The 27,891-nt window shown below is 37.9% G+C and overlaps 1 protein-coding gene across 3 annotated transcripts in view; it reads right to left on the bottom strand.

Annotated features, from left to right (window-relative positions):
• CYTH3 (cytohesin 3) overlaps positions 1 to 27,891 on the bottom strand; it is an 87,006-nt gene that overhangs the window by 29,696 nt on the left and 29,419 nt on the right. For 2 of the 3 annotated variants that reach the window (XR_012161126.2, XM_073362163.2), the window contains exons 2-5: positions 12,484 to 12,566; positions 10,994 to 11,058; positions 10,468 to 10,534; positions 1,849 to 1,967 (exon numbers count right to left, since the gene is read on the bottom strand). Coding sequence is in view for 2 of the 3 variants with exons in the window: in XM_073362163.2 (XP_073218264.1) it covers positions 1,849 to 1,967; positions 10,468 to 10,534; positions 10,994 to 11,058; positions 12,484 to 12,566 (334 nt within the window). In the remaining variant the exon portion in view is untranslated. The remainder of the gene's footprint in view (positions 1 to 1,848; positions 1,968 to 10,467; positions 10,535 to 10,993; positions 11,059 to 12,483; positions 12,567 to 27,891) is intronic. The other variant, XM_078854561.1, reaches the window with a different exon arrangement.

A 27,891-nucleotide genomic window follows, 5' to 3' on the forward strand; every position in this document is an offset into this window, starting at 1 on the left:
CAATGTGTGATATTTTCATAATTCATCCATTTTTAAAAAAGCTTCTTATAGCACAGTGCTTTTACTTTCCAAAATAACGTTTATATTCCTCAGGGTAGAATGTAGCTCATGCAGCCAGTGAACGTGAGACACACACTGATAAAAAGTGTAACTCCTCTCCACTAGAGCAGTCAAGTGATTAAAAAAATAATCATGATTAATGGCATGATTAATTGCCCTGTTAAACAATAATAGAATATCATTTAAATATTTTTGGATGTTTTCTTCATTTTAAAATATATTGATTGCAATTACAACACAGAATACAAAATACAGGGCTCACTTTATATTTATTTTTTATTACAAATATTTGAATCGCAGAGAACAAAAGAATAGTATTTTTCAACTCACCTAATACAAGTACTGTAGTGCAATCTCTTTAGCATGAAAGTTAAACTTACAAATGTAGAATTATGTTAAAAAAAAACGCATTCAAACATAAAATAATGTAAAACTTTAAAGCCTACAAGTCCATGCAGTCCTACTTCTTGTTCAGCCACTCACTAAGACTAACAAGTTTGCTTACATTTACAGGAGATACTGCTGCCTGCTTCTTATTTACAATGTCACCTGAAAGCGAGAACAGGCATTTGCATGACACTTTTGTAGCCTGTGTTGCAAGGTATTTACGTGCCAACTAGGCTAAACATTTGTATGCCGCTTCATGCTTTGGCCACTATTCTAGAGGACAATCTTCCATGCTGATGATGCTCGTTAAAAAAATAATTCATTAATTACATTTGTGACTGATCTCCTTGGGGGATAATAGCATGTCTCCTGCTCGGTTTTACCTGCAATCTGCCATATATATTTCATGTTATAGCGATCTCGGATGATGACCCAGCACATTTGTTTTAACAACACTTTCACAAAAGGTTTGACAAAATGCAAAGAAGGTACCAATGTGAGATTTCTAAAAAAAGCTACAGCACTCGACCCAAGGTTTAAGAATCTGAAGGGCCATCCAAAATCTGAGCGGGATGAGGGGTGGAGCATGTTTTCAGAAGTCTTAAAAGAGCAACACTCTGATGTGAAAACTACAGAACCCAAATCACCAAAAAAGAATATTAACCTTCTGACTCAGATGATTAAAATGAATATGCATCGGTCTACTGTGCTTTGGATAGTTATCGAGCAGAACCGGTTATCAGCATAGATTTATGTCCTTTGGAATGGTGGTCAAAGCATGAAGGGACATACGAATGTTTAACATAGTTGGCATGTAAATACCTTGCAATGCAGGCTACAACAGTGCTATGTGAACGCCTGTTCTCACTTTCAGGTGATGTTGTAAATAAGAAGCAGGCAGCAATATCTCCCGTAAATGTAAACAAACTTGTTTATCTTAGCAATTAGCTGAACAAGAAGCAGGACTGAGTGGACCGGTAAGCTTTAAAGTTTTACCTTTTTAATGTAACTGCATTCAAAAACAAAACAAAAATCTACATTTGTAAGTTACACTTTCACGATAAAGAGATTCCACTACAGTACTTGTATGAGGTGAATTGAAAAACATTATTTCTTTCATCATTTTTACAGTGAAAATATTTATAATAAAAAACAATATAAAGTGAGCACTGTACACTTTGTATTCAGTGTTGCAACAGAAATGAATATATCTGAAAATGTAGAAAAACACCCCAAAATATTTAATAAATTTCAATTGGTATTCTATTGTTTAACAGTGCGATTAATCGTGATTAATTTTTTTAGTTCGTGTGCGTTAATTCCGAATAATCAACAACCCTACTCTCCACACATTTAAACATACTATATAACGAAAGAAGAGATCAATTTGTTTCAGTTTACCTCTCACCAAGGTAATCTCCAATTACAGTTTTATTTAGTCCTTCCCCTTTATAGAGGAACTGTGCAATGTCTTCTGGAGTGTTCTGCAGCAGGTCATTTTCTATAAGAAACTGGATCCCCTAGGAAAAGAAATTTAAGAGTAAGAAGAATTCTTTCCTTTCACAAACATTTATTTGAATACTGTCCAGGATATTTTGGGATGAATACACAGAGATATATACATAACCATACCATTTTCCACAATAAAAAAAAAAATCTATAGACTAAATTAGAGAAATCATTTATCTTTCAGGTAACGAAACTAGACATCTGTTCAGTCAGGTAGGCAATTTCTAGAATTAATTTACAGATCAGAAAAAGGAATTCCTAAGGTTGGAAACAGCAGGGGGCAATTTAAATTCCTCAAATATAGAAAGATATTTAATTGAGTAACTATTCCATATTGGCCTTGGGAAGCAAACTGAAAGGGGAGTTAGCATTTAACAAAATTCAAGTCAGTCCGTGTTACTGCATTAATATCAGGCAGAGAGCATAATCTGTGAGATCACATAAAGAGACACAGGGACAACACAATTTACTTACCATCATACTACAAGATAAACCATCTGTTATAATTTGCAATACCATGACTGAATGCATCAAGTCATTACTTGCAGTAGAAATTATGATTTGAGATAATTAATCCCATTCTGAGAATTTTTGAAAAATCTTGGCATTAGGATGGTAATTAATTTCTGTCACTGCTTGAACTAAACTATTCAAAGAAAGGATCCCATCATGGTGCTTGATCCAAAGCCCAATGAAGTCAATGAGAGTCTTTCCATTTTATTCAATGAGCTTTCAATCAAACTCATTCAGAGATGATCTGAGGAAACAAGAGAGAGTAACCCTACAGAGAGCCAAGAGACAGGAAGGTTTTGGCTTGTCCATCCTCAGAGGCCTTTTTAGCCTTTGTACTTCCTAAATAGTCTCATGAGATACAGACGCCTTAATATACAGTTTCTAGGGAAATCCAGAAGGCTTTCTGCAAAGAAAGAGGAAAGGACATTTTCAAAAACTGTATTAACATTATAGAAGTCTTAAGGAATAAAAGAGGTGCTGTATTAGCTCTTAAAAGAATACTCATGTCCCAGACAGATATTTCTAAAAGACAATATTTCTCTAACAAAGGTCTTAATTTTTTCATTGCTTTCACAAAATTGATAACAAACGTCGGGTGAAAGTAGCAATGGCAGCTCCATGCAACTTTGAGGTCCTGAATTCTATCCGTATGTGGAAGAGTTCACTAAATTATTAAAATCTTTGCCACTTGAAACACGTCCTGAGATTCCATTTATTTTTAGAAATAAAAGCAAAAAACTTTTCCATTTCTGTAAATGGATATTATTTATTGTTGATCTCATCCAGACTTGGAGGACATGCATCATCCTTAAAAAGGTGGGGAGGGGGAGGTAGGAAAAAAAACAACAACACTGTACTACTTCTAATTTTACCTTCCAAGCCATTGTGGAAACATAAACATATTCTTATGGTTGGTTGATTTAGTTTGTTTTTGCAACAGTACCCTACCCTACCTGGTAAGGAGGATTAGTTTGCTGACTGCAATCTACTTTAGGAGGGTAAACCTTTTGCCATTCAGTCTTGAAGCTTTTTTTTAAATCCAGGAAGACTGTTCTCTCTCTTGAAGTTTCGCCATTGGAAAAACTACTTTCAGTGTCAGGATAAAAATTGATATTAATGACTCTCTTTTCAAATCACAGAGAAAGATACATGATTTCATTGCAAAGAAAATATTTCAGTTTTATCTTCTTGTAGCAGTAGCTGTGCCTTCCTCAGACATAATGATCCCCCTGAACTTTGCTTTATAGTTGGATGTGTTGACTACTTAGCTAGACAAAAAGATGCTCCAAAGAGGAGTAAGGGTAGGCAAATAAAATAAACTTTTTGCTTCCAAGAATAAATTAGTACATGTCTGAACTATGACAATTAAGAGATTATTCCAAATTAAGGAACTAATAAGGTTAATCAGAATACATACATTTTCAGCTTTAAAAAATACAAACCACCACTGAAAGATATAAATCTGTCAAGCACAGAAAATCCTGCAGGAGTTCTAAAGAATGCACTCCAGAGGTGTCATAACTGTGGAGCTGTTAAAACTGTGTTGATTTTTTTCCACTTAAATCATGATTAAAATCACTACCATACATTTGAAAGACAAAACTACACTATTTAAGTGACACCATAACTCTTCAGAGGATGATTGAATTTTCTATTCTTCTTTGGTTAAGACTTAGTTTGGCAAAGGAAAGATTTTAAAATGAGCCCTTTTTGGGGAAAAAAAAGTTTTTTAATCTCTTATAGCTAAAGAACCAAAGTCCCCACAAACCCCACTGTTTCTCTCTCTCTCACACACACACACACACCCCTCCAGCATAAGATCATTTTCCAAGTTTGAACAGAAACACATGAAATAGAGTTTTTCCCCATATTTGTCACTAATTCAGTACTACAAAAGGAAGAGAAAGAACTGCCCAGATTCCCTATTTCTGTTCTCAAACATTATTTTCCTATTTCTCTAGTCCTTGTGCCCGGTTCTCACCTACGTACTTTACTCTATGTACCTCTGGTCCCCCATCTTTCCATGCGTCACACTCTAATTTGTTAAACCTAGTAGGATTATGCTGATTTCAAAGAATGAGCTTCCTTCGATATGACGGCATAGGACATCCTTTCACACAAGTGTCAGAAGCAACAGCTATGTCAGTAATGAAGCTGCAAATTCCCTTTCTTCGGCATCTTTAGCGTCTCATTCTCCTTTATGCATCTATGACTGGGTTCAATTCTGGTCGCCTTATGTATACAGAATATAGCAGAAAGACAATTCTATGAAAAACTATGGAAATTATTAGAGGCCATGAGAAAGCTTTTGTGTGAAGAGAAGTTGAAAAAGATTGTGAAATGTTTTCTTTAAAAAGGACATGATAAAGGTATAAAATTAAAGAACAGAACAGAGAAGGTAGATCAAGAAGTTCAGTTGAATTGGAAGGATACAAATGTAACTAGCTTGTTAAACTTATTGCCACACAATATCACAGAGAACAGCAAAATTCAACAGACGACTGGACATCTCTATGGTCAGTAAGGACATCCAGAATTCCATTAGTAAGGTTTTTCAAAAACAAGTTTAGCTAAACCCTGGTTTATAAGACAACCTCTACCTGCAGGAGTTAGGAAGTAGCTTTCTCTATGAGTAGCTTAATCCTTTACTGTCTACTACAGGGCTTCTTATACCTCTCTCTAAAGCATCTAGTACTAGCCATTGTTGGAAATACAATAGTGGACTAGATGAACCACCAGTTTAATCTGCTCCGGCACTTGCTATGTTCCCATTATAGACTACAGAATATGTATTCCCATGGGAGACATATATTACCATAGGAGGTTGGAATTAAGGTTTTGCATTCAGGTGGGATTGTGAGGAATTTGATGTCTGCATTTAAGAGTAGCAGCCGTCTTAGTCTGTATCTGCAAAATGAACAGGAGTACTTGTGGCACCTTAGAGACTGAAACCAAATTTATTTGAGCATAAGCTTTTGTGGGCTACAGCCCACTTCATCAGATGCATAGAATGGAACATATAGTAAGAAGATATATATATATACACATACAGAGAACATGAAAAGGTGGAAGTTGCTATACCATCTCTAAGAGGCTAATTAATTAAGATAAGCTATTATCAGCAGGAGAAAAAACACTTTTGTAGAGATAATCAAGATGGCCCATTTCAGATAGTTGACAAGAAGGTGTGAGGATACTTAACATGGGGAAATAGATTCCATTTGTGTAATGACCCAGCCACTCCCAGTCTTTATTCAAGCCCAAGTTAATGGTATCTAGTTTGCGAATTAATTCTAGTTCAGCAGTTTCTCGTTGGAGTCTGTTCTTGAAGCTTTTCTGTTGCAAAACTGCCACTCTTAAATCTTTTACTGAGTGACCAGAGAGGATGAAGTGTTCTCATACCAGTTTTTGAATGTTATGATTCCTGATGTCAGATTTGTGTCCATTTATTCTTTTGCGTAGAGACTGTCCAGTTTGGCCAATGTACATGACAGAGGGGCATTGCTGACACATGATGGCATATATCACTTTGGTAGATGTGCAGGTGAACGAGCCTCTGATGGCGTGGCTAATGTGATTAGGTCCTATGATGGTGTCACTTGAATAAATATGTGGACAGAGTTGGCATTGGGCTTTGTTGCAAGGATAGGTTCCTGGGTTAGTGTTTTTGTTGTGTGGTTGCTGGTGAGTATTTTCTTCAGGTTGGGGGGCTGTCTGTAAGCGAGGAGTGGTCTGTCTCCCAAGATCTGTCAGAGTGAGGGATCGTCTTTCAGGATAGGTTGTAGATCTTTGATGATGCACTGGAGAGGTTTTGGTTGGGGGCTGAAGGGGACTGCTAGTGGCATTCTGTTATTTTCTTTGTTGGGCCTGTCCTCTAGTAGGTGACTTCTGGGTACTCTTCTGGCTCTGTCAATCTGTTTTTTCACTTCAGCAGGTGGGTATTTTAGTTTTATGAATGCGTGATAGAGATCTTGTAGGTGTTTGTCTCTGTCTGAGGGATTTGAGCAAATGCGGTTGTATCTTAGAGGTTGGCTGTAGACAATGGATTGGGTGGTGTGTCCTGGATGAAAGCTGGAGGCATGTAGGTAAATCTAGCGGTCAGTAGGTTTCCGGTATAGGGTGGCGTTTATGTGACCATCAACTTATTAACACAGTAGTGTCCAGGAAATGGACCGCTTGTGTGGATTGGTCCAGCCTGAGGTTGATGGTGCGATGGAAATTGTTGAAATCATGGTGGAATTCCTCAAGGGCTTCTTTTCCATGGGTCCAGATGATGAAGATGTCATCAATGTAGCGCAAGTAGAGTAGGGGCGTTAGGGGACGAGAGCTGAGGAAGCGTTGTTCTAAGTCAGCCATAAAAATGTTGGCATACTGTGGGGCCATGCGGGTACCCACAGCAGTGCCGCTGACTTGAAGGTATACATTGTCCCCAAATGTGAAATAGTTGTGGGTGAGGACAAAGTCATAAAGTTCAGCCACCGGTTTGCCATGACATTATCGGGGATACTGTTCCTGATAGCTTGTAGTCCATCTTTGTGTGGAATGTTGGTGTAGAAGGCTTCTACATCCATAGTGGCCAGGATGGTGTTTTCTGGAAGATCACCGATGGACTGCAGTTTCCTCAGGAAGCCAGTGGTATCTCGAAGATAGCTGGGAGTGCTGGTAGCGTAGGGCCTGAGGAGAGAGTCCACATAGCCAGACAATCCGGCTGTTAGGGTGCCAACATGATGATGGGGGCATCCAGGATTTCCAGATTTATGGATCTTGGGTAGCAAATAGAATACCCCTGGTCGGAGTTCTAGCCATGTGTCTGTACAGATCTGTTCCTGTGCTTTTTCAGGGAGTTTCTTGAGCAGATGGTGTAGTTTCTTTTGGTAATTATCATAAATATAAAGGGAAGGGTAAACCCCTTTAAAATCCCTCCTGGCGAGAGGAAAAATCCTCTCACCTGTAAAGGGTTAAGAAGCTAAAGGTAACCTCGCGGGCACCTGACCAAAATGACCAATGAGGAGACAAGATACTTTCAAAAGCTGGGAGGAGGGAGAGAAACAAAGGGTCTGTGTGTCTGTCTATATGCTGCTTTTGCCGGGGATAGAACAGGAATGGAGTCTTAGAACTGTTAGTAAGTAATCTAGCTAGGTATGTGTTAGATTATGATTTCTTTAAATGGCTGAGAAAAGAACTGTGCTGAATAGAATGACTATTTCTGTCTGTGTGTCTTTTTTATAACTTAAGGTTTTGCCTAGAGGGATTCTCTATGTTTTGAATCTAATTACCCTGTAAGGTATCTACCATCCTGATTTTACAGAGATGATTCCTTTACTTCTATTTACTTCTATTTCTATTAGAAGTCTTCTTGTAAGAAAACTGAATGCTTTTTCATTGTTCTCAGATCCAAGGGATTGGGTCTGTGGTCATCTATGCAAATTGCTGAGGATTTTTACCAAACCTTTCCCAGGAAGTGGGGTGCACGGGTTGGGAGGATTTTGGGGGGAAAGACGTGTCCAAACTACGTTTCCCAATAAACCCAGTTAGAGTTTGGTGGTGGCAGTGGATATTCCAAGACAAAGGATAAAATTAATGTGTACCTTGGGGAAGTTTTAACCTAAGCTGGTAGAAGTAAGCTTAGGAGGTTTTCATGCAGGTCGCCACATCTGTACCCTAGAGTTCAGAGTGGGGGAGGAACCTTGACAGTAATCCTCAGTGGGATCAGAGGATAATGGCCTGTAGAATGTGGAGTGAGGTGGAGAATGTGGAGTCTGCATTGTGGATGGAATGGAATGGCATTTTCTTGTGCAGCACAGGAGAACGTAAGGATGGCCGGGTATTGGAAAGGTGGTATAGTATAAGCGCTGAGATTACTGTGAATATCAGTTTAACATATTATTTTCTTGGTTTTTAATGATTGCATTATTTAAAAATGCACTGGCAAAACTACCTGCAAAGTTAAGGACACTTATGTATGCTAGATTAAAAAGTTCACTTGCTTACAGAAGCTAGAATAGGTGAAAATTTCCTTTTAGCAGAAAAATTATGCAGAAAGGCCATCAATTCAGCATGTAGGCCTTCTAGATCTGATAAAGTAGTCTGTTATAAATAACATTATTTCAATGTATGTATAGTACCTTACAGAAGGCTGAATGCAGTTGTGTGCTGTCTTGTTTTTTCGTTACAAGTAAGTAACAAGTACAGCTGATTCATCATCAGACAATTTTGAACACATACTGACAATGGCTGGGGAGGAGGTTAGTTATAATCTTCAAAACAGGTCTTAATGTATCTATTTTAACTGACATAGAAGGACATCTCATCAACCCTACCCTTGTCTTCATGAAGTTTATCAGGTTTCTTAGATCTAATAATACCTCTTTTCTGCAAATCCAAATCCTCCAAAGAAAAGAAATTACCATCCACAGAAACAGTCATCTTAAATACCCTGAAAACCAGGACTCAATTTCATTGTCCTTTGTAGCAGAAAAGAGGTGATAAAGAATTAAGAGGCAAACAGACAGGAAAAGGAAATTTGTCTGGGTCAACAACAGTGTCTGGAAGAAGTCAGTCAAAGAGACCACTTAAATACCTCTGACTCCCACTCTAGACTTTGTCTGTCTCTCTACTGCTTTAGCCTCTGTTGACTAATTTAAGACAGGAGACAGCTGTATTAGTTTACCTTCTCCACATAAAACATAATTACAAAAATGTATTTATACATTCACTACAAATATTAAAACACATATTTTTCTTAGTCAACTATTAATGACTTCAATTAAATCAGCTTTGAATTTCAGTTTATATTTTAGAGTTAATCAAAGTTTTATACCTCCCAAAAACTGTCTTTCCAGATCCACCAAAGACAATGTGTATCAAGCCCCAGCTATGATTTCATACTTCATATTCACATACTATGGTGTTTTTCACACATAAAACCCAAGTGTTTTACAAACTTTACAGATATAGAGCCCTGTTCACATGAGATCAAAGCTAAACTGGTTTTGAAAACATATATACAATAACACCATATAACTGCATCAAATGAAACAGTTTTCAAATCCAGTTCAGTGTATCCATGGAACAAATCAGCAAACAGTGTCAAATATAATAAACTCTTACCCACAAAAGGTTCAGTTAGGATGGGTAACACAGATTAGCCAGATTTGAAAATTGCATAGCAGTAATTTAAACTAGGAGTTCGCAGACGCTTTGAATAGAGTGGACCCCATCCAATAAAAAGATCATTTGGAGAAGTCACTTCCCCTTCCATTTGTGCTAACACAACTATCCCACTCATTTCACATTCCTGATCATGCAGTCCGCCATCACTCCTATTTGTGAAAAAAACAATATTCCCGTTGCAACTATAGCAAATTACTTCTATGAAGAGCAACATTAGGAAAGTATTTAATGTATTTTTAGCTCCCTTGAATTCAACATAGCACTTGCAAAGATAAGCCAGCACCATATGACCACCCAGCTCTTGCAGACCACCACTGTTCCACGGACCACAGCTTCTGAGTGCTGATGTAAACCCATTTCCCACAGGTAAATAATGTTATATAGGTAGATCACTATATAACCAAGGGCTCCAAACTTCTGACCAAACTGTAAAATATTTTTGGGACTGAATTTGGCACATCAACACAGAATATCTCCATCATGTGTTATCAGGTCTCGATGCAAGCATGCCACAATGAGTACACTGACAGATTTACCTCCTGTATTTAAAATTCTGACTACAAGAAAGATGTTTGTTCAAATGGATATATAATTTACTATTATTCTTTTTATTATCATTGTAGTAAATGGTGGACACGATTAGATTGTGGGCCCATTTTCATGATGATTTTGCAAGGCCATAACAGTGTCCTGATGAATGTTTGGGGAGTTTTAAAATGCACCATTTAGTTTAACTTTAATTGATTACCACCAGTTTGGTCTGCATTTGCCAAAAAGAATATCATTAACAATAACTTAAATCCTGACAAATACAAATTGCTCTACCTTCTTAGGGTCCATGTTGAATTTCTTCCTTCCCATAGCTATTTGCTTATTTCTCTGTGTAGTTTTGCTATTCATTTGGAAGACAAAAAAAAAAAAAATCAGCTACTCTGGCCGAACACAATAATTTTAAATTCTCTCACTTTATTTATATTTTCAACTTTATTTTTGATATTTTATTTTATGGTAAAAAAAAAATCATAGTATCATAAGGCATTTACTTCCAAAAAGTGACAACCAAAAATAGTCTATTATTTAAAATCATGTTACAAAGAGGACCCACTAGTTATCACAGCTTCACAGAATCACCGGTATTAGCTATGGAAAATTCTATCAGATCACTAAGTCCTTTCTGAGCAAAATAGAAGCTGTATGATCTCTAAATGGATTCTGCAGATCTCAAAACAAGCCCAAGCAAAGATTTATAAATATCCAGTTTTTGGTAACAAAAGCAATTTTTGTTTCCTGTTCCTGAAACACCTTTGCCAGTATCTTATTACTGAGTGGAATGCTTGTCAGAGTTACTTACCTTTCTTCTACACTAGTCAAATTATCAATTTCTGTCATAACCTCTGCTATTTCAAATTTTAACCTCTGTCAAAAGAAGGAAAGGAAAGTAAGTTAACCAACCAGTATTAAAGCATTTTTTTAAAGATATTCACTCTGCCATAAACAAAATTAATGTGATCAATGTAGATTTCATTTTATTTACGAGTCAGTAGAGCTGAGTGAGAATTGCACAACCAGGGCTTGTTAGAATCTGGCATGAATTAGTACTAAAAGAGGGCAGAGCCCTCTATTCTAGCTTGAAAACTCAATGTGGAAAAGAGAGGCTCTACTGAAAAATCTTACTTGGGACATGCTAATAGTAATCTGACTAGATTAGCAAGGAAAGGAAGGAAGAGAAGGCCACAGATCATGTGCGAAGACGGTGAGCTAAAGATATCAGACTTTTCTAGATGTGGTCCCTACTCTTCCCTTTTATTACCGACCTTTGCAAAAATGAATCATAATGCAGAATGGCAGTGAGAGTTTTCTGCAATAAACAGCAGTGGCATTTTTTGCGCTATCCAAACAGGAATCTATAAAAGCTGTTGCCCATTTGGGATATATGGTTTGAAGTTTACACCAGCATTAATTCACAGATAGACATTTGTATCTTGTCACTAGAAACTGGGCTCTACTCAGACCATTAGATCCAAAAACCTCCTCCCAAAAGCAACTTATGCTGAGATTCTTTTCTGACTCTGAATCCAAAATTCACTGCTTAGAGCCATCTCTCCTGGCCACTGATGCCAAGTTCTTAATCTTTCATAGTGTATTTCTCTTATCCTTTTTCATAGTCTCATTGCCAATACAAGCATTATAAGTTTATTCACTATTTCCCACAGTCATCTCCAGTATTTCTGTATATGAAGTATTAACTACACAAATGAAGTGTATGTAAATACACACAATGTATTATACAGATTCAGGGTAAAATTTTCAAAAGCACGTGAATGACTTAGGAGTTTAAGGGCTTGCCTACATAATTAGTTTACAGGAAGCTGGGGTCTGAATCTAGCCCGTACTAGCCTGCCACGGACTAACTGTCTGCTTGTACCCTCCAACACACTTTAATAATTCCTTAATGTGTTTTAATCTATTCCTCTTTGAAATAGGACTAGTTATATCAAAGAGCAGCAACAAACTGTTAATGCGCATCAGCACAGTTAGTCTGCAGCAGGGTAGTGCAGAGTAGATTCACACCCCAATTTGCTGGGGAATCATTCATGTAGACAAGCCCTAAGTCTCACTAAAAGTCAGCGAGATTTAGGTTCTTAAATCACTATGTAAAATTTTCAAAAGCGCTTAAATAACTTAAGAATCTAAACTTAATTAACTTTCAAGTCACTTAAGTGCTTTTGAAAATTTTACCAAACAATGTATAGTTATAAATACACCATAACATATTGCTACAACATTAAATGTACTGAGGCAGCCTTCTTTGCATCTTTACCTGACAGAAAAATAAATTACCTCAATATCATCAATTAGTTCTTTTTTCCTGCGACGAATGTTTAAAAGTTCTTCTCTCTCTTCTATGGAGAGATCATCCGGTACTGAAAATAAAGCAAATGTATATACTATTATCAATTGCAGACAAATTAAAGATCAGCAGTATCTATTAATTTGGCTAAGAAAAGCAATTTTTACAAGAAACTGCTTTAGCTAAAAATATGAGGAAAAAATTGGCATATACCCATGGTTACTGAACTTCCACTTTATAAATCATAACTAAGGCAATTAACTGAATTAACATCACCCCCAAAAGATTCTAGCATTCAAAGAAAGCAATACAGCTGTTGGGGACTCCTTATCATAAAATCGGTCTTATGACTTGGGTCTACACTTAAGTGGCCAAAATCATAAAAGAAATAATTGGAATTATACCAGTAATGGGCCAAAGTTGTTCATATTTTTAAAAAGGACATGCTTGAAATTACCCTATGTAGGTTTACAAAATGTACTATGACTTGTAAAGTACATACATTCATCACATCTTTCAGGAAATAATTACAATATTTATATATAAGCTCCTTATGGAGATGTGGTCTGAAATCAGCCCCAGGGTACAGGACACTATTCAGGATTACATTTTATTTGGTTGCTTTGTATGGCAGGTGCAGGTACTGTACATACAGTACTGATGGCAACTTTACTATCAATTACTTTTATCAGCAGATAACATTTTTATTCATTACAGATAAGGACACAGATGGAAAACATTAACACAGCATCTCATATATTCAGTGTTTTACAATAACATTTAAAAAATAAATAGTTTGCCATATTTAAAATAACTTCTCTCAACTGTTTACTTAGCTATACTGAAATAAGAGTGCTACCCTGCTGATAAAAGTAATTGCTACTGAAGATGCAAACACAGTGCTGTACATATCTGCAGCTGAACCTCAGCCCACCACTAGTCTCCCCTGTTGCCCTTGTCTGGCAGGCAAGACACCTGAGGTATTGCTCCAATAATACCTCGGCTGTTTTCTGGGCAATTAGATATTTCCTTGCCCATTAGTAAGCATCCTAGGGCAGGGGCTGAATCTCATTTGTTTGTACTACACTGAAGACATTGTCAGTGCACAGTAAGCAACAGTATTCACATTTCTTTCTGATTATCATGTACTGTGGTTAACAGTTTGAAAGCTAGCTGTTCTCATGGAAATGTTTTTGTTTTTATTAAGATGACAGAGCAGCTTGCCTCACAAGCTCAGTAAAATGCAACTATTACAATAATTAGCAAGGGTTCTGCACCAAGTGAGATGTGTGACAAACGTAGTAATTTTAAATGGCAAAAGCCTTCTCCTTTTCTAATGCACATGCATTTAGCAGGCCATAGAGACAGACCAGAAACAAAGATTTGGGTTTATTTTTAAATATATTTGAAATTTGAAGTGTATCTTCTTCTGATAGTCAATGGTCAAGCACCAGTTGTAAAAGTTGACCATCTTTTTTAATATATATTCTCAATAGACTACAAAATTAAAATGGCAACATAGCCTATGACAGTACTAACAAGTGATCTCATTTAACTATTCCAAGTACAATATATTACTTTCAATTTAGGAAATGGTCAAGTATTCTGTTAAAAGAAAAACAGACCACAATTTATTGCCTGTTTTTTTCCTCCATATATTTCTCACTGGAAACCCATCCCCTCTTAAAATTTCTTCTCAGAACAGATATTGACGCATCTGAAACACACGATCATTCATTTTACATCAAGCTTTACAAAGAGATGTATTGTCTTTTACATACAAGCCTTCAGATTTAGAACAGCCAAAAATCTTGAGTTTGTTTAATAAGCAGTCTAACACACACACACTCTTCAGATTTAGTTATTTAACTGATTTAGATGAATAAAAATGAAATGAATGTTATATAATCTCAACTATCAGAAAGGACAAATAGTTTTTTTAGCTGGGAAGTTCACTCAAGTCTCCTTAAAAGTGTTTTTGCTGTGTCACATGGTTCCTCATTTTTACATAGTTTGCCAAAACGTATAGTTAGGAAGTCACAGTTCCAGTAACAATTCAAAGCATTAATTAGATTTTAAATTAATGAAATCTAATGTCTATAATTTTAATTCAAAGGGAATGAAATATTTAGATATCCTACATAGCTGCTGCTTTTTATTTCACAGTAAATTACAAAATCATTGCATTAGCTGCTTTTATGAGTTCTTTACACAGCAGAATGGTGCATTAGTCTTGTTACAGTTTCTCTTTGTAGTTTCATGTTGTTTAATATCCGATTGAGAAAGTTAAAGAGTCAAATCTCCACTGAAAACTAATTAAACTTCTATTCTGAATTGACAGGAGTTATACCTGAATTAAGTACTGTAGGTTCAGGCTGTCCAGTGCAGGGGAAAAAATTACTCCTTTATTTTTGTAGAACCTTCAAATATAGTGTTTTGTTCTATTTCATTTCTTCTTATAGCTCTATAGCAGCAATACAGAGACCCACTGTTCCCAGACACAGATTCATCCATGCTTGTATGATTAATGATATTGTCGCACAAGAAGAAAAGTAAACCAAATGGATTCATATTGTTTTCTGCTGCACTGGGAAATCACAAATTATCCATTTGCCGGATGGAAAAGGAGAAAAATCAGCAGGGAAAGAAGATTCTAAACAGGGTAACTTAAGGCAGTGGTTCTCAACTTATTTAGCATTGTGGCCCACTGCCACAATTGGGCCGGCAGCTCCGACCCTGGACCCCAGACTCCCTGCCGCATGGGGCTGGTCGGCTTCCCACCCTGGATACCTGGTGATTGCCCCAGAGCTTGCAGGGCCGGGCGGCTGCCCCGGAGCTTGGATCCTGCAGGGCCGTCCAGCAGCCTCGATCCCAGACCCTCGCCATGTGGGGCAGGCCAGAAGCCCAGACCCCACCATGCCCGGCAGCTGGGAACTTGGACCCTGCCGTGCGGGCCGGCCTATAGCACACAGTTGAGCTGGGCCACAGCAGTGTGCCACTGGTTGAGAACCGCTGCTTTAAGGCATGTCTACACTGCCCTGCATTTCAGATTAAGGGGGGTACGAATAGCAGTGCACAGAAAAGTGCTGCACTGTAACTCCACTGTGTGGGCACTGCAGGCACAAATGTAAAGGTTTCAAGTTTGCTCTAAAATGGTTCTTACTCCACCACAGACTTCCTGTAGGACTTTGGGCAACTCAGTTAGAACTTGTCTAGACGGAGCGTGTGTGGCAAGCTGGGGTATAAATCTACGGCATATTAGTATGACACACACTAACAGTCTGTGTGGATCCTGCTACAGCACACTAGGAGTATCCCATCAGAGTAGATCAATGAGCACTACAGAACTTTTAGTGCATGGTAGCAGGCTTCACACAGACAGTGCATGGCAGGCTAGCACATGTTAGATTTACACCCCAGCTTGCCACTCATTACTACTCATTTTCTAGATATCATCTATGAGTCATTTCCAAATGTCATTCTCTATCTAGACAAGCCCAGAGTCCCTCTGTGTCTCAGTTCCTCATCTGTAAAATGGGAATAATAGTATTTCTGTACCTCAGGGAAGGGTTGTGATAAACTCACTAGAGACTGTGAGGCACTCAGATACTACTGAAATGGGAGGCCAATATAAATACGTAAAATTAGATTAAATTCATTAAAAGACTTATCATAGATAAATCATGTCATTTTTCAATGTGAGAAACACCAAAATATTTCCCTCTGATGTCATTCAATTCAAAATAATTAATGTCACACACACAAAAAATATCTGCAACAGTGCTAGCTAGATCAAAAGTCACCATAGTGATGTTAGAGTCTTCTCAGAACAAAATAGCAGGCAATCTAGTTTAATTTTTTTGAAGATGCCTGCCACCATTATATCAGCACCACAGGCTGTGCAAGGCAGAAAGTCATTTATTCTGGAAAGGTAGCAGGGGCCACTGTGGTATCAGCTGCAAGTGGAATCAGCACCTTTAGTAAATTCCCATTTAAAAATAAATAAAATTGCTGTTGTGCTTAAAAGGTTTGAAAATGTCATTGATGTTTTTGGCATGCAGACTTCTTGTGCCTTCACAGCAAGCTGACTAAAATGAGCCTATAAGTAGGCTCCAAATCAATGTTACAGTCAATAGACCTCAATGACTCCCAGTAAACATTCTACTGTCAAATCATTTCAGCATGTCTAAATAATCCACAGATTTTCTTGACCTGTAAATGAAGAGACAGAAGGTGGGTGAAGTAATATCATTTATTGAACCAACTTCTATAAATGAAACTGACAAACTTTCAAGCTTACACAGAGCTCTTCTTCATCCATCTTGTCTCTCTATTATCCTGGGACCAACACAGCTACAACAACACTGCAAACAGTGTAAAATGAAGATGCACTCAGACAAGACTGACTCAAACAAGCAGCATTTTAGGAACATTCTGTAGTCGAAATTCTGTTTAACAAGTGTTTTTTTCTTTTTAAACTTAGATACAGATATGGAACTATACATAGGCGTATCTCAGAATACAAAATTACATCTTTCTTCTGTATTACTCATTACTGCTCATTTTCTAGATATCATCTATGAGTCATTTCCAAAATGTCTGAGGTTCAACACTTCTGAACACAACGTATACAGGGTGGGAGGAGTGAGGGTGTCCATTTAAATAATAAAGAGGAACAAAAACCTTTCTGGACTTGTTGATGAAAAAAATTCAGTATAATGAGTTGACTGCAACTGTATCACATTTTGATGTTATCTTCAAATCTTTACACACGGGCAATTTTCCATTGTTAATGTGACCTAGTCATGTGAAAGATATCGTTAGCTCAAATGGAATAATTTGTTATCATGAAGACTCAATCTTGCAGACTAGTAAATGTGAAGTCAATATATTAACTAAATTTTTATTGAAGATTAAAAGGGATGTTCACAGTCCAAGTTATATGCTTAGCCAGTTACTAAAGAGAAGGAGGCAGATATACAGGAAAATATAGAGGAGCTGAGACCCTATAGGTTACAGTAAAATATATATTGCTCTTTTAAAAAATAGCATAGTGAAATTTTTTTAAATCAGATCATGCCCCTTGGCCCATCTTCCCTCAAATCAGTTTAACTGATTTTAAACACCTGAAGTGAATTTTCCATAAGTAAACCTTCAACATCATAGGCAGAAAAAAAAACACCAAACAGGACACTTTATAAGTTACTTCAAATGACAGTACAGTTTTAATACAGATTTTTTTTTTAAAAGAGCAATCATGGAATCAATCCACACCTCTGTAGTTCACTACAGTAACTCCACTGGAGACAGTGGTGTTTTACACTGCAACTTGTATTACAAATACCAAATTAAAAGTTTAAGAGTGATACCATCATTACCACATATGAGAGAAAACATAACCAGAAGTTGCTAGTCTTTAGAGACTCACATCAAATATACATTTCTCTCCACAAGCCCTCCTAAAAGGTGTGAAAACCAAACCAACAATATTTTTTGAACGGTGACTACTTCAAATGTAATAGCATCAAAATAAATGGAATCCGTAAGTCATGTGCAAGCCATAACATTTTATATTTCGTTTGCCAATGATTGCCTTCAACCATCCTTTGTACTTGGTCTATCTAAAGCGTAACTTCTTGGAAAGGTGGTGGGATCTTGTCTTCATACTTATTTGGTAAGCACCTGAAAAACTGCTGAAGTTACTTAAATAGTAGCTGTTCAACTGATCCATTTTGAAGAAAAAAAGCTTCAAAAAAATCCTACATACCCCTATTTGCACGTAAAGGAAAGAACTGCAAGAAAACCACTTCAGAAATAATTTGAGAACAACAATCTGTATTTCAGTACCCTTGAAAATGCAATATATTCAATACAGCTGTGACTACAGAAGAATGTGACACACACTACTAATAGGAGCAAGAAAGCCCCAGGGGCGAGAGATGACTAGGAACACATCCCAGTATAGAAAAAGAAATTTAATCTTTCTTTTCCATGCCCAGATCTTTGATCTCACCATACTCTTCAGCAGCAAAGATTAAATCACTTCTGGTACATTGATGAGGACATGCAAATAGTCTGCGGTGGATTCTTTAGTTTAGCAAATCCTACTTGTTGGCCTGTCTTTCAGTCTTCACTCACTGGCTGAGATGTGAGAATGCAACCTCAAGGCAGGAAGGCTTTATCTGGACTGGTAGAAAAAAAAAGGGGGGGTATAGAGCCTTCTTTAAGGATCCCCCCCTCCTTTGGGAACTGGGAGGGGAAGCATTACCTCAGCTGGTGAGCTGGTCGGTGGGGGTCAGGTAAGTCACTATCCCATGTGCACCATGGGGAGGGTATATTATCCCCGCCCCTTTGGCCTGAGCCCCCTCTTATGCCCAATTAGTAGCTTCCACCCACCTACCCCTAGGATTAGCATAGGACTGGATTTTGTGGGCAATTGTACTAGTTGCTTTTTTGGAGACTGGAAAGGAATTTTCCCCTTATTGACAGAATGGCCATAGAATCATACAATCATAGAATATCAGGGTTGGAAGGGACCTCAGGAGGTCATCTAGTCCAACCCCCTGCTCAAAGCAGGACCAATCCCCAATTAAATCATCCCAGCCAGAGCTTTGTCAAGCCTGACCTTAAAAACTTCTAAGGAACGAGATTCTACCACCTCCCTAGGTAACGCATTCCAGTGTTTCACCACCCTCCTAGTGAAAAAGTTTTTCCTAATATCCAACCTAAACCTCCCCCACTGCAACTTGAGACCATTACTCCTTGTTCTGTCATCTTCTACCACTGAGAATAGTCTAGAACCATCCTCTTTGGAACCACCTCTCAGGTAGCTGAAAGCAGCTATCAAATCCCCCCTCATTCTTCTCTTCTGCAGACTAAACAATCCCAGTTCCCTCAGCCTCTCCTCACAAGTCATGTGTTCCAGACTCCTAATCATTTTTGTTGCCCTTCGCCGGACTCTCTCCAATTTATTCCCCTTGCTTCTTGTAGTGTGGGGCCCAAAACTGGACACAGTACTCCAGATGAGGCCTCACCAATGTCGAATAGAGGGGAACGATCACGTCCCTCGATCTGCTGGCTATGCCCCTACTTATACATCCCAAAATGCCATTGGCCTTCTTGGCAACAAGGGCACACTGTTGACTCATATCCAGCTTCTCATCCACTGTCACCCCTAGGTCCTTTTCCGCAGAACTGCTGCCTAGCCATTCGGTCCCTAGTCTGTAGCGGTGCATTGGATTCTTCCGTCCTAAGTGCAGGACTCTGCACTTATCCTTGTTGAACCTCATCAGATTTCTTTTGACCCAATCCTCCAATTTGTCTAGGTCCCTTTGTATCCTGTCCCTACCTGCCACCGTATCTACCACTCCTCCTAGTTTCGTATCATCCGCAAATTTGCTGAGAGTGCAATCCACACCATCCTCCAGATCATTTATGAAGATATTGAACAAAACTGGCCCCAGGACCGACCCTTGGGGCACTCCATTGATACCGGCTGCCAACTAGACATGGAGCCATTGATCACTACCCGTTGAGCCCGACAATCTAGCCAACTTTCTACCCACCTTATAGTGCATTCATCCAGCCCATACTTCTTTAACTTGCCAACAAGAATACTGTGGGAGACCGTGTCGAAAGCTTTGCTAAAGTCAAGAAACAATACATCCACTGCTTTCCCTTCATCCACAGAACCAGTAATCTCATCATAGACGGTGATTAGATTAGTCAGGCATGACCTTCCCTTGGTGAATCCATGCTGACTGTTCCTGATCACTTTCCTCTCGTGTAAGAGCTTCAGGATAGATTCCTTGAGGACCTGCTCCATGATTTTTCCAGGGACTGAGGTGAGGTTGACTGGCCTAAGATTCCCAGGATCCTCCTTCTTCCCTTTTTTAAAGATTGGCACTACATTAGCCTTTTTCCAGGCCAGGGCAGGATGGTTTTTTTTTGTTTGTTAGTTTTGTTTTGTTTGGGGGGGCGGGGGTTGCCTTCACCATAACAGCTCAGGGACCCTGTGGGATAGGTCAGGAGGTAAAGTTAAAGACGTCACAACTTAGCAGGTGGCCAGTGCTGGTACTTGTTCCACTTAGGGTCCAGTTTTCTGATAAACCAGAATTAGAAGTGGAGTTTGTGGGAAGGCAGCTCCTAAAGAAGCTAGGGTTCCTAACGTATGGTATAATGAGGCGACAACCCCCTTTCCCTTGCCCCTTAACCTTTGTCACAGGGGAGATAAGGTGGGGTCTCAGCAGTGGGCTGGGACCAGCTGTGCAGAAGGGTGGGGATGATAGCAGCCCTCCACCATGTGGAAACAATGGAGGAAGAAATCATGACCTGTACAGCATTAACTTTTGCTGGTTAGTTCCCAGATGAGTTAAGTAATGAAGCTGCAGACTAATTAAACTATGTCCCTTACATTTGGTCTTTCTTTCTCCCTATCTAGGACAATTGAGCCCCACTCCCCATTTAACTGATTCCAGAGTTAAGTCTGTGAAAGGGAGAGTAAAGCAGCTCCCAGCCAGCAAAACAGAGATCCTACAACAACATATGAACCAGTCACAGATAGAACATGAAATTATTGCCCAATCCAATTTATGAGGCAAAATAAATTATAGGAATCATGTAGTTAACTGGCATCATTGTTTCTGAAGGGTAAAGGTTTTCCTTAATACTCATCCTAAAACCCATCTCCCTCATAAGAGAAAAGTAAACCCAAACTGCTGCAGTACTATATTAGAAGTTGTATTCGCATCCCTACTAAAAAAAGGGATCGAACAGATTCTGAGCTAGCTATAGCAGCTGATATTTTAGTATAGGTATAATTGATATTTACAATATGTAAGATCAATAAGCCCTTCCTTGTCCAAACACTAGATCTGTACAGTATCTATTGGCCTGTTAACTGTATGCCCTGTGGAAAATTAACATGTATACAGCTCTTGGAACAAAAACCTGACCCTTCCAGTCCATTCCACTGAACAGATATTCTCAGGGTGGTCTCTCCCACTCCCACCTCTCTCAATCCCCCTTCTTTTCTATTAAATCAAGAGAGTATTTTGAAGCTTTTAGACAATATGTATAAGCAAAAGCTGTGACCATACTTGTGGTCATTAAAGACTCAACAGAAATTTTTGTAGGAGGATACCATCCTGGACAGATTCTATTATACAGACAGAACATGATTTCCCAAAATTCCTCCTGTAAATTTAGCTTGATTTCATAGTAGTCTTCAGTTTTTGTCCTTGACTGTTGTGTTGCAATACTGTGTGCTGTTTAACAGCTGCTGTCTTCCACCCTTATCCTAACAGTGGCCACATTGCAATTGTGGATGAAGATATTCCTATATACACAGGAAACAATGCTGTATGCCTTTCACATGCCAAATTAACATTCAGTCAATGGGAAAAAGGAATTCAGGAACGTGTCTATTATACTTTGCGAAAGTACAAAGAGCACTGCAGAACATAGAACAGAACCTCAAACTCACAACCACCCATACATATTCTGTAACTACTAGACAATGCTCCATTACAAGAAGTTGTTGATCACCTATTTCATTCTGGGGGAAGAAGATATTTTAATTCTTGTTATAAGCGTCACAATCAACCATTATTTGGCCTATCTGGATTTCTTCCAGTAATATGAAAAAAACTTCACAAGTTGATATTGCTTCTATTGGCACATTCAAGTCTATATTCAGGAAGTCAGAGGAAACATTGTTCCCCTCTACCATGACCTAGTAAACTTTTTAGATGTATTCATTTGGGAAAGTGATTTACTCTGTAAGGAGGACTCATCAGATTTAGTATATTAAAAACAGGGTAAAATAATCTAGGTTACTCTTGTATGTCCTTTATCATAAAAGGAATGTGTAGGGTAACTGCACTTTAGGAAGGAAATAAACTCTTGTAAACCAATTAACTGGTTATTTCTTTACCTTTTTTAGGTCATTTTATTAGGGTTGGTTAAGTTTTTCATATGGTCAGATAGTGATCAAATTAACATTACTAGTCAAGCAGCAGGGAGAGAGTTGGTAGCTCAGAAGAGGTTGGAAGGTCAGGGTCTAGTAAGGTTCCTTTGGAGAAGAAAAAAAACCAACAACCCAAAAAACCTCACTGCAGCTTTCTCCACTCAGAAAAGAACCCACAACCCACACAAGTTCACAAAATGAAACTGAGACGCTAATGTAGAGCAGCGTCCCACAATGCCCACACAGTTCAAACCAATTTTTAAGACGGTTTTAGCTTATTATAATAATAATGGCTTCTCTCTCTTTTTTTGTTGTTGTTTTTGTTTTGGTAATACTATGGGTTTTGAGGAGGTTTTTTTAAGCCAAGAATCAACACAGTAAGAGATGTACTATAGGTTTAGTATAACTTGAAGGCAGGATGTATTTTAAAAGAAAAACCGCAGCTGTGATCTTTCTTGAGAATTTACTAGGCATGAGACAATGTTACTACCGAAGAAAGAGGATTGGTATTTTGCACTGCACAGAAATGGCAGATGAGGTAGTAAGAACCTAGCAGTTACAATATCAGTGGGCATTTTAAAATCAGAGACTTTAGATAAATGGTGGGGCAGCCCCAAAATGAAGCTTTTGAGCCCAGGGACACAAAAACACTTAAACAAAAAGTAGTAAACTACCCACAGGGCTTGTTTACACTACCGCGCGGGGTGGATCTAAGATACGCAACTTCAGCTACCTGAATAGCGTAACTGAAGTCAACATACTTAGATCTATTTACTGTGGTGTCTTCACTGCAGTAAGTCGAGAGCTAACGCTCTCCCATTGATTCCGCTTGCGCTTCTTGTTCTGGTGGCGTACCGGAATTGACGGGAGAGCGCTCAGTGGTCGATTTATCGCGTCTATACTAGATGCAATAAATCAACCCCCACCGGATCGATTGCTGCCCGCCAATCCAGTGGGTAGTGTAGACAAGCCCATAAACACGCCTCTTCCTGCTTATCTGGCACAGGAGAAAAAATAAATCAGTCACAAAACTAATGAGAAGTTCCTTACTCCTTGCAGCCCACATTTTAACACCATTTTTTTGGCATTCAATGGATGTACACCTTGTCTGCACAGAGATGGTTTGGGTGAGGCCCAAAGTATTTTATCCTTGGTAAGTTCTTATTAAGACATGAGATAGCTGTGGATTTTTAATGTTACCTGGCCATCACTGGTTCAGTTCTTGAATTTCTTAGAGACAGCCAAGGAAACATCTATCCTTTCTTTTTGCCACTTCTAATTACACTATTAATTCAAAAAATATTAAATACTGAAAAAAACATTTATTTTCTATTCCTGACCATGCCTCTAGCAATTACCACAAGCAGACAGTATTGATGACTATGATTAAGTTGCATTTTTCCTTGTTTTGTGTTTTATATTTCAGCAATTTATCTTTTTGTTTAATCACATTTCCATTAGAAAAAAAAATTTGTGAAAATGAAGCAAAGGGTCCATCTTCAGGCAAGAAAAGGAAGACAATTCATTGCTGAGGCCATCATGTTATTTTGAAAAATACTAATCACCTTTGTAGTCTTTAGTTCAACTTGATTACCACAGATATGCTGATTTCCTTTCTGGAACTTTTTTTTTCCTTTTTCTTTTTAAGTCTTGCTACTCTTATATTCCAAAAACACAAAACACTGCAAGACTGACTTTGCTTTTCAAAATGGCTAATATCAATGAATATAATAAAGAAGCTGTTTAATCATACCCAATTTTCTAGCAGTAAATTAATACCAGAATTAATGCCATTGTGAATTCAAAAAAAAGGGTCATCCATGAGCACGTTCACCGAGAGCAGCAGACTTTTTACACTGAAAAGAGAAGCAGGTGAGAGATGGCCAGAAAAAACAATGGTCAAATTTAGATTTTAAAACATCTGAGCAGATCCAAAAAGTACTGCAGAAATTAAAGCGTGATTTCATCTACTGGCAGGGTGGATAAAAATCAATTTAAAAAAAATGGATTTTTTTTTTAATTTAAATTGGATTTTTTTGATAAAATGCTTTTTGGGGAAAAAAACGAGCTAAAGACAGAATCATAGAATATCAGGGTTGAAAGGGACCTCAGGAGGTCATCTAGTCCAACCCCTTGCTCAAAGCAGGACCAATTCCCAATTTTTGCCCCAGATCTCTAAATGGCCCCCTTAAGGACTGAATTCACAATCCTGGGTTTAGCAGGCCAGTGCTCAAACCACTGAGCTATCCCTCCCCTGTGATGCATCTTAATTAAAACTCAGATATCTCATAATGGAAAAGGGATTATAAATTCTAATTCTATAGTATGAGACAATATATTCGTGTAATGTTTAAGAAAAGTTTTGTAAATGAGTTCCAATAGTTCATGGATTAGGGACCCAATTTTATGCACTTCCACGGGCTTCTGTATAGATTATTTAGGTTAATCTTTCTATCTACCTAATGGGACTCAGTGCTAAGTCTAGAAGATACCATCAGAGCTGCTTAGTTTTGCAGTTCTCAGACTGTGGATTTGTGTCCCCAGAGATAACATGCTTGTTAACAGTAAAAATGTTTTTAAATAAAAAGGGAAAACCTATAATGGAAGCAGGCCATAAAAGAGACCCAATTTGGGTCTCATCTATCTCATCCATCTCTAAGTTGTGAAGAATATGTTATAACAAACAACAAGAATGCACTTTTATGTAGAAATCCATGATTAAATTGAGTCTTCCTGACTAGTGATTTAAATCATGATTTAAATCAATTTGATTTAAATAAAATCCACCATGTCTATCTGGATTATATGAGGATAAGTCTATAAAACTTCAGCCCATTTCTGAATCACCACTCCACTGCGCCTACTGCATAGACATACAGTGGTGCCTACAGCACAGACATACTTCTATGATTACCGCAACATACTGTTGTTGGAGAGGAGAAAACAGTAACTTCAGGTTAATATAAATAAGCATAACTTTTTGCATATAATATTTGCATGGCAAGGTAATACATACTTCTGCTATATTAAATACAATGGGTGCATTCACGTTACCTCAGTTTTTTTTCCCCTTTGACTTTCATTCATTTAAATATGGAAACTGGTTACTGCGCCATTTATTTTGGTTTTCCACTTTAAAGAGAAATGGAAAAACCTACTACTGGCATTACGACTGGCTCAGGGAGATTACAGTATCAATGCAAGTGTCAGAGAAATTCTCATTCCAAAAATAAATCAGTCCTTAAGCCTTCCATTTAGATGGCATCAGACCAGCAAAACATTGTCAAACTGAATCCAATACTGGCACCCGCCCTTCTTTTTTTTTTTTTTTTTCTCTCCGCACAACGTAAGCTATATGGCAGAAGCTTGCACAAATCACAGACTTTCAGGAGAACTCAATTCAGGGGAGGGGGATGCATATGTGGAAGGGAAGGGGAGAATAATAAGAAGGGGAGAATAATAAGGTTACCGAATTTTGCATTGAAAGTCAGACATTTTAAAGCCTTTTTTGTTCATAGTACATTATATAACAATGAATGATGTTACCACAACATTTATTTGTTCAAGAGTACAACGATAGGACAATTCTGAATTTTCTTTAATGAACTCCACATCAAGGTCAAGGACATGATTTACCTTATCACTTCAATCACATTTTAGCAGCCCAAAGTGAAAGAATGTTCTAGTAGTAATGCCAAGAGACCATGGATGATAGCAGACAAAAACAAAGTAGATATGCAACAGTGAGATCTTGTAACCTGTGGGACAGTCTTCAAAGAGAAATGGTGAACATCCTACACTTCGGTCATTTAAGACTTTGGCTGCTAAAGCTTTAGAAAGTGTATTACTGTACAAAAAAACCCACATTGGCAGGGTTTGGATTAGACAACCTTACTAGGCCTTTTTCCATCTCTAATTTCTATGACTCTGCAATTCACTTTTACCTGAGGCCAAGCACATAGACAATGCTGGCAGTAGCTAAAAACAAATAAAAACTGCTTAGTTTTAAAAGCTTGCAAGAAGACAGAATTTCAGTTAGATAAGTTTTGAACATATTTTTGCAAGTCTGTCAAAGATTTATTCTTTTATCATGGTAAAAATTTTCTAGTTTAAATCCAGATTCGTAAACTAGGAAAGTGTACCTTGTTTTGAGAACATTTACAGTTTTCCACTTAATGTGAATTCTGTTACCTGAATACCTAATTGTACAACTTTCAACTGGAGATGGGTTCTAGACATAACATTCAAAACTAGATTTTAATCCTTCACACCCATCTCCACAAATAACTGCACTCTCTCACATATAATACTGCAAAACATATCAGTATTTTAATCAGACAAAGATTATCATCTTCTGTCCCTCATTGCCTGAGAATGTTGAATGCCTTACCCTATTTAAATTTATAAAAAAGATCATTCAAAAGATGATCACTCAGACTACGAGTGCATTTTAGGCACGATACAGCTCTCCTCAAACTGTACATTTAAACAGAAATGACTGGAGCAATTTCTCTGGATAGAATACATTCAAGATAAATGACATGAATGTCATCAGTTGTGACAAATATTTCTGCACAGTTCACTGGAAGCTGTATCCTTTGCTAACACCAAAATATCAAACTGCCCAACTCTAAGGAATATTAGTACAAAGTAATACAATTGCTGACATATCTCTTTGACTGGAAGCAAATTACAAAGCACCTTGCAGCCCCCAAAACCCAATACCAAGTGTGTTCCTATGATATCTGTCATGCAAAGATCCCAGTAGGAATCATCAGAAAATGGAAATAATCAGAAGAAAAATAAAAATGAAAATAACTGTACAGATCCTGTTCAACATGGAACCTGTTTCTACTTTCAGAAGAGGATGTTGAAGGATAGGCAACGTATCTTCGGTCTCTCCCCCCTCTTCCCTCCAACTCCAACATATCGCACATTTGGGATTGTACAAGAGGTGCTTCAAAGGAGGTATTCAAAAACTGAGATACAAGCAAATGTGTATGGGGGGGAAATTGTTTTAGATAAGACATTTCAAATATGAAAAAGGAAAAGAGTGTATGCTCATAAAGCCAATGATAGATATTACTACCACAAAATAAGAAGCCTGCCATCCCATAATAGATTAAAAATTCTAGTAAAGATCTATTAGAACAGAACAAAAAACAAAGTCCTGACTGCTACACAGCACTACTGACCTCAGCTACACATATTTGCATTTTGTAAGACAGAGAGAAGTTTACAGAACTTCTCACAAAGCAGAAGTGTAGAATCGTGTAGCTACTGAAGAATAATTGAACAACTGCGGACTGCTATTGACATAATTTGACCCCACAGGACTCCATCTTTTGAGGGTGTCCTCCTGACACTATTTCTTTTTCTGTGTACTTCCAGAATTATTTTGCTGTTCAAACTTACATGATAAATTAAATGG

Source organism: Lepidochelys kempii, chromosome 10 (genome assembly GCF_965140285.1).
Source record: "Lepidochelys kempii isolate rLepKem1 chromosome 10, rLepKem1.hap1, whole genome shotgun sequence".
In the NCBI taxonomy this organism is placed as follows: Eukaryota; Metazoa; Chordata; order Testudines; family Cheloniidae; genus Lepidochelys; species Lepidochelys kempii.